Below are 12,145 nucleotides of genomic sequence, written 5' to 3' on the forward strand. Positions count from 1 at the left end.
AATGTTTATTTGATCCCTAGAAAGTGGTTAGACAGGTTATGCTCTTTTTTAGGTATTAAAATTGGCAAGTTAACTTTTAAAGGGATGAGGGGGGTTCTCAGTTGATTTTTTTCTGAGACTTTTCCTTTATTAAAAATTTTTAATGTTCACATTATTGCATGTGTCCCCTTTTTGCCTACCTCCACTAACCCCACCTCCCTCTTCCTTGGCCTTCATCAAACTATTGTCTTGTCCATGCCATATACATATATGTTCTTTAGTTAATCCCTTCACCTTTGTTGTCCAGTCATCCCCACTCTCTCCCCTTGAGCATGGACCAATCTGTTCCATGTATCCATGCTTCCAGGTCGATTTTGTTTGTGAATTTATTTTGTTCATTAGATTCCACATATTAGTGAGATCATATGGTATTTGTCTTTCTCTGACTGGCTTATTTCAGTTAGCATAGTACTTTCTATAGGTCTATCCATGCTGTCGCAAAGGGTAAGAGCTCCTTTTATATGGCTGCATAGTATTCCATTTTGTAAATGTACCACAGCTTTTTTATCCACTCATCTACTGGTGGGCACTTGGGCTGTTTCCTTATCTTAGCTATCGTGAATAAAACTGCTATGAACATAGGGACAGGGGTGCATATATTCTTTCTGTTTGGTGTTTCAGGATTCTTAGGATATATTCCTAGAAGTGGAATTGGTCAGTCAAAAGGCAGTTAGTTCCATTTTTAATTTCTTGAGAAAACTCCATACCGTTTTCCACAGTGGCTACACCAATCTACATTCCCACAGTGCACAAGTGTTCCCTTTTCTCCACATCCTCCCCAGCACTTGTTGTTTGTTGATTTATTGATAGTAGCCACTCTGATAGGTGTGAGGTAATACCTCATTGTAATTTTTATTTACATCTCTCAGATGATTAGTGATGTTGAACATTTTTTCATATGTCTATTGGCCATCTGTATTTTCTCTTTGAAGAAGTGTCTATTCAGGTCCTTTGCCCATTTTTTCATTGGATTGTTTTTCTGGTCTTGAGTTGTGTAAGTTCTTTATATATTTTGGAAATTAACCTCTTATCAGATGTATCATTGGATAATATGTTCTCCCATATATTGGGTTCTCTTTTCATTTTGTTGATAGTTTCTTTGCTGTGCAGAAGTTTTTTTAGCTTGATGTAGTCCCAAATATTTATATTTTCCTGAGTTTCCCTTGCTCTAGGAGACATACTGGCAAAAATATTGCTGTGAGAGATTTTACTGCCTATGTTTTCTTCAAGGTATTTATGGTTTTGTGACTTACATTTAAGTCTTTTATCCATTTTGAATTCATTCTTGTGTCTGGTGTAAGTTGGTGGTCTATTTCATTTTGTATGAATGTGTGCCTGTCCAATTTTCCTAGCACCATTTATTGAAGAGAGTATCTTTACTCTATTGTGTCCTCTTGCCTCCTATGCCAAATATTAATTTACCATAGAGGTGTAGGTGATTTCTGGGCTCTCAGTTGTGTTCCATGGATATATATGCCTGTTCTTATGCCAGTAACAAGCTATCTTGATTACAAAGGCTTTATAGTATAGTTTAATATCTGTGATTGTGATACCTTCAATTTTGTTCAAACTTAACGAAGGATATAAAAGACCTGTACTCAGAGAACTATGACATTTTAGAAAAGAAAATTAAGGAAGATACAAATAAGTGGAAGCATATACCATGTGCATGAATTGGAGGAATTAACATCATTAAAATGTCCATACTACCTAAAGCCATCTATAGATTCAACACAACTCCTATAAAATAGCAATGGCATATTTCACAACCTGAAGATTTGACACAACAAGTCTGTGGCTGAACCCAGATAGGAACCTAACCTAGAGTTTCTGGCTCTAATGTCAATATAGCACACTGCTTTTCCATATAGTACACTGCTTCAGCATATAGATCTTTTAAAATAGCAAATATACATCTATTGGAGCTATTGGCTACAAGTTCACATAATTTCATTGAATTATTTTTCTTTAAATCATAATGTTATATTAGTTTAAAATATTAATCTTGTATAGACAATATGTTACTTTTTGGAAATCTGAGCCAATGACAGGTTTTTTTTGTTTGTTTGTTTGTTTGTTTTTTATTAAAGATGGTTGGATTTGCCTTTTAAAAGAAAATGACATGTAACCCAGCATGCCTCACTGGTTGAGCATCGACCTGTGAACCAGGAGGTCATGTTCAATTCCTGGTCAGGTAGAAGGCAGCCAATCAATGATTCTCTCTCATCATTGATGTTTTTCTCTCTCTCCCTCTCCCTTCCTCTCTGAAATCAATTTAAAGAAAATGACATGGCCCTACTCATTTTGGCTCAATGGAAAGAGCGTCAGCCTGCAAACTGAAAGGTCCCAGGATCAATTCAGGTCAAGAGCACAGGCCTGGGTTTGGGCTCGATCCCCAATGGAAGGGCATGCAGGAGTCAGCCGATCAATGATTCTCTCTCATCATGGATGTTTCTGTCTCTCTCCCCCTCTTCCTTCCTCTCTGAAATCAATAAAAAGTATATTTTTAAAAAGAAGAAGAAAATGACATGTATTTAAAGACAACTTTCCTTTGTCTCTTCCTATGGGAATACCAAGCTTGCTATGATGGTCGTGATGGATTTACACGATACAGGATTAGTTGTTCTTCTAAAAGGCAAGTGTCCCATTGGAATATCATTTCTTCCATGACGTGTCTCCTGTGACTATGAAGAAACCCTGAATTGATGCAACTACCACTAAAAGATAAGGTTCTGAGCCAACTTTAATTGCACTAGGAAAAAGCAGCAGTTCTATGTAGGGGGAGAAGTGAACTTTAGGTAGTCATTCTAGTTGTTAGAAATTAACTGGCTTCCTTTAGAGTACCATCAGGAAATTTAAGTTTTATTGGAACAGGAAGAAAGTTGATGCTGTGCTCAGTTCATTAGGTCTCTAAACTCCTTCTTGAATGATACATGTGAGACATATGGGGCAAGCAGCTGTTCTTTCATCATTCTCATCACAAAAAAAAACCCCAAAAAACAATAAACATGTTTTATGCCAACCAGAAACTCTGTGCTAGGCTCCAGGGATATAAAGAGGCATTAGATATTGTTCTCTCAAGGAGTTTCTCACCTTTTAGGAACTAGTTTAAGTGTTCTTAGCACTTTGACATGAAATGCAACTTGTAAAATGAGGTTATAGCAAAAGAAAAGAATACATAAACACTATTCTATAATGATACTAATAGCTTATTTTACATAAAATAAAAAGAAAGTAGGTTTTAAAATTTGAATCAGTCTATAAAATGAAATCCAAGTTTAATCTATAGCCAAAGAAAAGCAAGGTTTCAAGAGTAATGCAACACAAAAAAAATTTTTAATCTATTTCCTGTGGAATTTGATGCAAATCATTCTAAACACTGAAAAATGCTTTTAAGACTTTATATAGATATGATTCTATGATTTTATTAACTATAGATGTTTAGACCTCTTTTTGTTATTAATCATTCTTAAATGTTATTAATTTAGTTCAGCACTTTTCTACTGGTGTCTTGCAAGAATTTTTAAAACATGTGATACCTGACTATTTGGCCCAGGGTACTGATCTCTTTTCCCTTAGGTTGTCAAGTAAAATAATGACAGGACAAGAGCCAACACAACAATAGCCATCCAGTGTGAGTGAATTAAAAATATACTATTTTTTGTTAGATTGGCAAAAAAATTTATTTTTTTGGTGTGCCACAGAATTTTAGTAATTAGTTCATGTGTGCCATGAGATGAAAAGGATTGAAAATCACTGTTCTAGTTGCCTTCTTCTAAATGAACTAAAATTTTGGTAGTGTTTTGGCAGAGTAATATTCAGATTCTTTTGGCCAAAGATAGGTTCCATAAAATAATATTGAAGATTGAATATTGAAGAGTAGCCTTTTCGTATACCAAACTGTCCATTGTTTTTAGCAGTCATAAACTGAGATAGATTTAATAAGCTTTTTATCCTCCTCTTATAATCATCCCTAATTATCCCCATTTTTTTTTCTCTTGCTGAAACTGTAATGTACCCACAACCACATCCATACCACTTCGGTCTCCAAAGTCCAAGGAGAAATGACGGTTCGACCTCTACATTACACAAAGCCCTACACCCCTCAATAGAAGTTAAGCTAGTTTTAGTGGGTAGTACCTGAGGAAGATGGTCTTCTGCCAGTCTTCACTCTGTAAAATTACCAAAGACTATCCTTTAAGAGTTTTCCATAGCCCTCGCCAGTTTGGCTCAGTGGATAGAGTGTCGGCCCACAGACTGAAGGGTTCCGGATTAGTTTCGGGTCAAAGGAATGTACCTGGGTTGCATATTTGATCCCAGGTTCTGGTCAAGCACGTAAGGAAACAACCAATCGAGGGTTCTCTCTCACATCAGTGTTTCTCTCTGTCTCTCCCCTTCCCTTCCACTCTTTCTGAAAATCAATGCAAACATATCCTTGGGTGAGGATTTAAAAAAAAAAAAAAAAAAAAAAGAGTTTTCCTTAGAGTGAAAAGCAATAGACTTCTATAGAGAGGTATCTTTCAGATGCAAAGTGCTGATAACCAATTAATACACAAAGCTTCCATATCTAAATCTCCAAGACCTTACATTATAGTGCAAATCACCAGCATGCTCTTTATGGATCGTATTATAATATCCTTCAGATATTGATATAATAAAGACACTGAGGAACGTTAAGGCCATAAAGATAGAAATAGTCGCAAGCATGTCAAAACTCTCATAAGTTTTCAGGTGATCATATATTGTCCATTGATATTAACAACTTTAATTAAGCAAATGTATTATTTCTGATATCAATTGCAATTGACCTTCAAAGTTAAGTAAGTTAAAAGATCATTCTTTCAGATACATTTGGATAATTTTCATTAACATAATTAAATGTTAATTCATTGAGGATAGGAACCTTGGCTCGTTAATGTATTTATCTCCTGTGGCTAGAATAATACCCGGAACTCAGCAGGTATTTGGTGAATACTAGAGGAATGAAAAAATGGATAGCTGTAAAATAAAATAAGTCTTCAATATATAAGGACAAAACAGATGTATACAGTAATTAGATTCAATTTATTAGGTAGGCTCAATTAATCTTGTCCATTTTAATGATCATGTGAGCAAGTTATTTCTTAAGTAATCTAGCGGTATAATATACTCGGATAAAATATTATCTCTAACAAAAAATATGATTAAACAATCCACATGGTAGAAGTATTTTAGTAACTTGGGATGATTCTCATATTGCTTGATTTGTATATGCTGTCAAAAAGTTCAGACATTTCTTGAGCCTGCTATGTGCCAGGCTCTCTGTTTATCAAAATTGTAATTTTTGTTTATTCACTGTTTTTGAATTACACAAAATAAGAACACTTTTTTTTTTCCATCAGGCCAGCATCTAGTTCAATGCCTGCCAATATATTGTGATATATTGTCAATAAATATTTGTTGAACAAATAAAAGTATGGACGGGTTTTTGCTTTCAAGTAATGTAGTCTAGGAGGAGAAGGAATGACAATGAGACAAGTGCAGTCTGAGAAGGAAAAGAGGAGGGAATAGAAGTAACAGTAGGTGAAGAGTCCGGAAATTGGTCCCTTTGAGGGCAGTTAAAAAGAATGAATCTGTGTATTGCTCAAATTGTAGAGAGTACTACAGAATTTGAAGACCAGGTAATACTATTAGCCTCAGAAACAAAACTAGGGTCTTCAGATAGAATTATGTGGCATGAGTGAACTATATTCTAACTGAGCAGATGTAGGAATAAGAGGAAGAAGGGCAGTGAGAGACTCCTCAAACACCCCACTCTCACTCCCACTATCATTGGGTATTAGAAACTGAATAACACAGTTATTCATTAATATTCCTTGAAAGAGTTAACGTATTCTTCCCTTTCCTCACTGAATACTCTATTTCCATGCTGCATGTTTTATTAAAAGAGGTGATTTAGACACTTCTAAGAATAAAAGTTAGTGAAGGACAATAATAGACTGGCCTGAAGATTAAAGGCCTAAAAACTTAGATTCTTTCTAGTTTAAACCCTGCCACTACCTCACTGTTTAACCTGGAGAATTTACTTGTCATTGGGGGGATCTCATTTTCTCATCTTATTAACAAAATGTTTGACTCTAAAAGAGTTTCTCTCGCTCTATAAAATTATATCAATCTGCCAGTTTTTTCATTCTTACAATCCGGCATAATCTTAACATTTTAATAAACATGCCTCGTTTTAAAAATTGGAGAGACTGGAATCTGAGGTCAGGAATGAGGCGGTGATCTGGAATTGGCTGAGACACTGCCACTTAAAAGGAATAAGACTCAAACACATCTTGGGACTTTGAGAGGGAATATCTGTAAGCATAGTGGGCTTAAATTGTGTTCTGTTTTATTAACAAGAAGAAAAGTGCTCTTGACTTTAATCTTTTACTTTGATCCATCATAAAGTCAATGAAGAATCCTAAATTTAATTACACCTTTAAATATTATGTCCTTGTGTCTATAAGGTAAGTAAATTTCCCAACATTGAGAGGGAACAAGAAACTCCTTTACTGAGAATTCAAATTGAATATAGTTCTATATAACTTCTTTTATACAACTAGAATTACCTCAGTCATTTGGATCTTGAACTTGATTTTCCTATAAAGGTTTTGGGGGCTTAAAATAGTGATGTAATTGCCCAACTGTCTATTTTATTCCATGCTGTTGAGATCCACTAAGTGTTTTCCCATCAAGCCGTTTCTCTGTGATTGATAAGAAAACTTTTGCTAGTCCCCTTGCAGGACAACTAGTTAATCAATATAGATTAATCAGATATATATTTATTCCACTTGGGGAAACTGGGATAAGTGTAATTCAGAGAATTGTTGCCATCTGATATATTGCCCTACGTGGGACAGCTTTTTAAATCCACAAGTCACTGCAATTCTATTAGGCCACTTAATGTGACAAAAGGAGACCAGCTCCCACATTGAATTTTGGCACAGCTAGTGTCTCTTCTTGCCAAAAAGGGCAAAGGCCTTGAGCAAGAGGCCAGCCTTTTCCTGATTACAAAACTGACCGCATTCCTTGCCAACCTATCAGTGTAAGTCTATTTTTTCCTGGTAATACACTATTCTTCTCAGAGAGAGCTCCACTTTTTTCATTATGACATGGTATTTGTCATTTTAACATCAACTGATGCAACATTGCTGCAGTTGATGGATAAACCTAATAATCAAGTTTTTCAAAAGAAAACCTGATATTAAAAAATCTAAACCTATTAGTCCCTACTCTCATTCTATCAACTGTTTAATTTTATAGAATTTGGATAGCAGTCAGGATCATTTGGGGCTTTGTAAAGTAGTAGAAAAAATACCTTAGCATATAACACTTCAGTAGAATACTGATAGCAAATTTTAAAATATGAATACATGTTTGGATTAAAATTTTTTCCAGATAAGATGATTAGAGGTTCAGCCAGGGTTGGGCAGCGAGAGAAAAACTTTGTCCAAGTAAGTTTATCTAGACAGAGATTTTAAGTTTTCCATTTAAGAAGCAATTGAGCCCTAGCCAGTTTTGCTCAATGGATAGCGCATCAGCCTGTGAACTGAAGGGTCCCAAGTTCGATTCCAGTCAAAGGCACATGCCCGGGTTGTGGGCTCGATTTCCAATAGAGGGCTTGCAGGATGCAGTCGATCAATGATTCTCTCTCGTCGCTGGTGTTTCTATCGCTCTTCCTCTATGAAATCAGTAAAAATATATTTTATAAAATGAAGCAATTGAATATTGAACAGTCTCTTTGCTCTTATAGTTCTAAATACTGTATAGCTCGTGCCCCTCATAAGACACTAAACATGTGGGTCACTGGCGAGACAGTGTGGCAATGTTTTCCTTGTAATGCACCAAGTCTTGCCAAAGCAGTGAACAAAATTATGACACAACATTTTGTCACAGCTGGCTCTTTAACAGAAGAGTGCCAGCCAATTCAGGCCTAGTGCTTTGTGTTTATTCCCACCTCTCCCGAATATTTGGAAACTGATGTCCTGACGCATTGGTGTGTTCACAAGTTCTACTACCACAGGTCTTTTTCTTTTAACGGATTGATCTTTTGCAAAAAATAGACAAAATATCAGTGTGAATTACACCAATTCCTATTCCATGCTGTTATGGGTGAAACTCTGGGAGATTCTCTTATTGACCCAGAAAGTGATTCCTTCGCTGATACACTGTCTGCAAGCACTTCACAAGGTAAAGTCCATTCCAGATATGGCTATGGGGTACTTTGGGCATTTATAGAAGGTTAAAATTGCTCTTGTAGTTTGTTTTCTAGATTATATTTGTTATAATACTGTTATGTGTATAGTTCAGTATTTTAATGCTTAGTTTGCTGCTATAGTGTTTACTTATAAGCATATTCAGAACTTTAAAAAGAAAACTAAACTAATTCATATTTTATCTCTGTGCATGGCTTCCATTTCTTGATTTTTAAACATTAAAGATAGATTTATATAAAAAAGAGTTGTTCATTTTATTTCCTGGATTTATATTCTTGCCAAAAATATTTAAGGTCTTTTTAGAATACCTGAAGAATCACTATTTTTCCCTTTTACTCTTATATGTCAAATATTTCTCACAGCAGTTTTTATTCCTCTTATAGCATTTTCATTTCCTTTAAAACCCTCTCAACATGTTTTTGTTCCACTTTGAAATTTATATATTTGTGTGTACATTTTAAACTATCCCAAAGAATTGTAAGCTTCCAGAGTATGGACCAAGTTAAATACTTCTTTATATTTCTTAGGTCACCTAGCATAGATCCTTATGCATTGTAGAATAGATTGTGGAGACCTTGGAGAATATCTATTCTAAGCATCTCATTTTACACATTAAAAAAATGAGGTCTCTAAATGCCTATTTCATGCTAAATAAATGACTAATTTTTACATTTACAAACACACACACATGTGTGTGTGTGTATATATATATATATATGTATATATATAATTCAAATAGATATCCCAATTTTCAACATTTCTTTCTTAGATTTTGCAAAATGTAAGTTCTTACCTTTTTTATCCTTTTTTTTCCATTTTAATGTGGTTCTTTTTTTTTTTTCAATTACAGTTGACATTTAATATTACATTAGTTTCAGGTATACAGAAACTAGAGTTTCTTACCACAGCTTCTTCTGTTTTGTATTTATTTCTATTTGTGTGTTTTTCTCTCCTAGATGCTAAAAATAGATTGAGTTAACTAGTGTGATTCATGTTTCACAATATAAGTACTAAAATATTAAAATTAAGTCATGTAATTCTTGAAATTATGGCTTTACAATTTAATGATTTAATTTTTCTGGAAGCCTGAAGTTTAAACATATCAATCACAATTTTTTAAAACATCTTGTTTTCTAAAAAATAGTTTTAAATATTTCCTGAAATACTATTTACTTTTATTGTGATGATTGACCCAAGGTATATTTCTTTCATCTCAGCCTCTTAAAAAGAAGTTTAGTTTCATTATATGATATAAAAGTCTGTTACTATATTTTTCTGCAAGCTATAAAACTCTTGGCATCTTTCCCCAGTTACTGATTTAGTTGGTATCAGGACAGAATGTCCTAGCTATACTGTGAAATAGTTCTTGTGTCAAAATTTGATAGTTTTGTCTGTTTGAAATTAATATATCCACAGTGCAGTGCAACAAATATTTTAGCTTAACTGGGGGACAAGTACTATTTGTGGTGAGGGTAGTTGTGTGATTCAAGTTAGTTTTCATTCTTTACAAATCTCTATTTTTGTACCTTGAATTTGCCCTGGATTTAATTTTTTTTTTTCTAATCTCAAATCTCCTCCCAGAGGAGAATAACCCAACACTTTCCTTCCTAACTAACATGGTACAGAATAGAATTATTATAATTAAGGAATTATATAATGTACCAATAATTTAACTCTTGTTTTATATGGTCTCTGATTACTTCTTATTTATAGTGTTTTTCTGTGAAACATATGAGATCCTAAAGGTCAAAGACCTGTGGTTAACTTCTATTGTATTTTATAGATGACCATGAAATACTTACTCTACCTTTGCCAAAACAGACAGACTTGAAAATAAATTGGGAATATGATCATTATTAACTATTTGAGTCCAGCAGAGATGAAACGCTGTAGAGATTGGGTATTTGGTCTAGGAACAGTAATTAATGTTGACGTTCCTTCTTCCTCATCATAGACAAGATGGAATTGGGGGTTGTTACAAGTAGCTGGGGTCCTGCTAATTGAAGGAAAAGGTGGCTTATGAGTGTAAATGATCCACATGTCCAGCTGTGTTGGTCATGTTCATGATATTAAAAACTCTGTGTAGCCATGATGCCCAAAGAGGACTTCTCCACTTTTTTCTGAGCTCCATGATCATTGTGACCCACTTTATCTTATCCCCCTTTCTGTTTTCATCATGAGCTTCTCAGGCAACCCCAAGTAACCCCATGCTGGCTCTGAAATCACTTCCACTAGTAAAAATTGGCAAGATTGAAGGGAAGCTTCCACAGACTCAAGCTGAACATGCCTTCTGCTTTCAGTGCCAGACTTAGTCCTATGTGAATTCTCTAATTTTAAGTTGTTGCACCAGAGCATTAAAAGATGATGACACACTTGTCCTTTGGAGCTGATTGAGCAATGGAAATATGCCTTAGAGACATGACAAATGCTGCAATAGATGATTCTTGAAACGAGAATCTCTCCTGAGATAGGAGTACATGATTGATTGCCCATCATTTTTTACTGAGGGAAACTTAAACTGTGTCCATGTGACTCCAGGCAACTGTATACTTGGAACCATTTTGGTAATTGACCGAAGTGTTCACCTTTCCAGAAGTTCGAAGGGACCAATGTGGTATAGAGGACATAACCACCCCAACCTTGTCTTGGCCACATACTTTTTGTGTAAGTTTGAGCCAATCACTTATTCTCTCTGCCCTCCATTTCTGCACATATTAACAGAAAATACAGGGTTAAATGACACAATATTTGTGAAAGTACATCTGAAGCCATAAATAGAGTTTATTGTTTTGGCCTTGAAGTATTAATCACTTGTGGATAGACTAGAAGACTTATAATCTTTCTAAATGCCGAAATTTGAAGTATTTTAAGGAATATCCTTTGTGCACCAAAATAAGTGGCAGTTTTGAGTGAAATGAGGTTTCTGCATATCTTCCCATGAATGTGTTAATAAGGAAATGATCAAAATTAAAGAAGGCATCTTTATGTCTGATTTTTTTAATGGAAGAATTATCTCCCACTTTCTTTTTTTTTTAATATATTTTTTATTGATTTTTTACAGAGAGGAAGGGAAAAGAGATAGAGAGCTAGAAACGTCAATGAGAGAGAAACACCGACCAGTTGCCTCTTGCACACCCCCTACCAGGGATGTGCCCGCAACCAACGTACATGCCCCTGACCGGGAATCGAATCTGGGACCTTTCAGTCCGCAGATCGACGCTCTACCACTGAGCCAAACCGGTTTCAGCTTATCTCCCACTTTCATTAACACTTGTCTATGAAAAGATTGGATTTCCAAAAGTTGAAATTATTTTGGAGCCTAAATAAGAGTGATGATTACGTGTTTTCTTCTCAGAAATATTAAAAAAACTCTCTCCAATTATAATGTCCTGTATATGATGAAAAGTTAAGTTATTGACACCACCCTGAATTTCATAACCTAACATGTAATAATAATTCAGGGCCTTTTTCTAGAATTTTACTATTGTCCATATTAATTTTTTTTTTTTTTTTTTTTTTTTTTTTTTTTTTTTTTTTTTTTTTTTTTTAGTATGGCTCTAGTTTTATTTATTTCTGATTTAACTGTTCAAATCTCTTTTCTGGTCACCAGGACTTAGAGATTTGGTAGATTTCTAAACTCTGAGAATCTCCTGTTTTGAAACATGGTCATTTCTCTTGTTATTCCTCCAAATTATGAATTATAGGAAACACTCTAAACAAATGTCACTTACATTAGATGCTTACAAGAAAAATTTTTTTTTTCCCCTACCAGCCCTCAGGAATACAACTTGTCTTGAAAACTACTTGACAGCAGTTATCCATTTAAACTATTAATTGAGGTGCATGAGTCATTAAATAAAAACAAT

At 34.6% G+C, this 12,145-nt stretch overlaps 1 protein-coding gene across 3 annotated transcripts in view; it reads left to right on the plus strand.

Annotated features, from left to right (window-relative positions):
• PPARG (peroxisome proliferator activated receptor gamma) overlaps positions 1-12,145 on the plus strand; it is a 135,673-nt gene that overhangs the window by 58,453 nt on the left and 65,075 nt on the right. Inside the window, exon 1 of one of the 3 annotated variants that reach the window (XM_084902601.1) lies at positions 7,997-8,253. The exons of the other annotated variants lie outside the window; for them this stretch is intronic. Coding sequence (XP_084758727.1) covers positions 8,172-8,253 — 82 coding nt within the window. The 5' untranslated portion in view covers positions 7,997-8,171. Of the gene's footprint in view, positions 1-7,996; positions 8,254-12,145 lie in introns of those variants that run through there. 3 annotated transcript variants of the gene reach the window in all.

The sequence above is a fragment of the Pipistrellus hanaki genome, assembly GCF_964339955.1.
Source record: "Pipistrellus hanaki genome assembly, chromosome: 13".
NCBI lineage: Eukaryota > Metazoa > Chordata > Mammalia > Chiroptera > Vespertilionidae > Pipistrellus > Pipistrellus hanaki.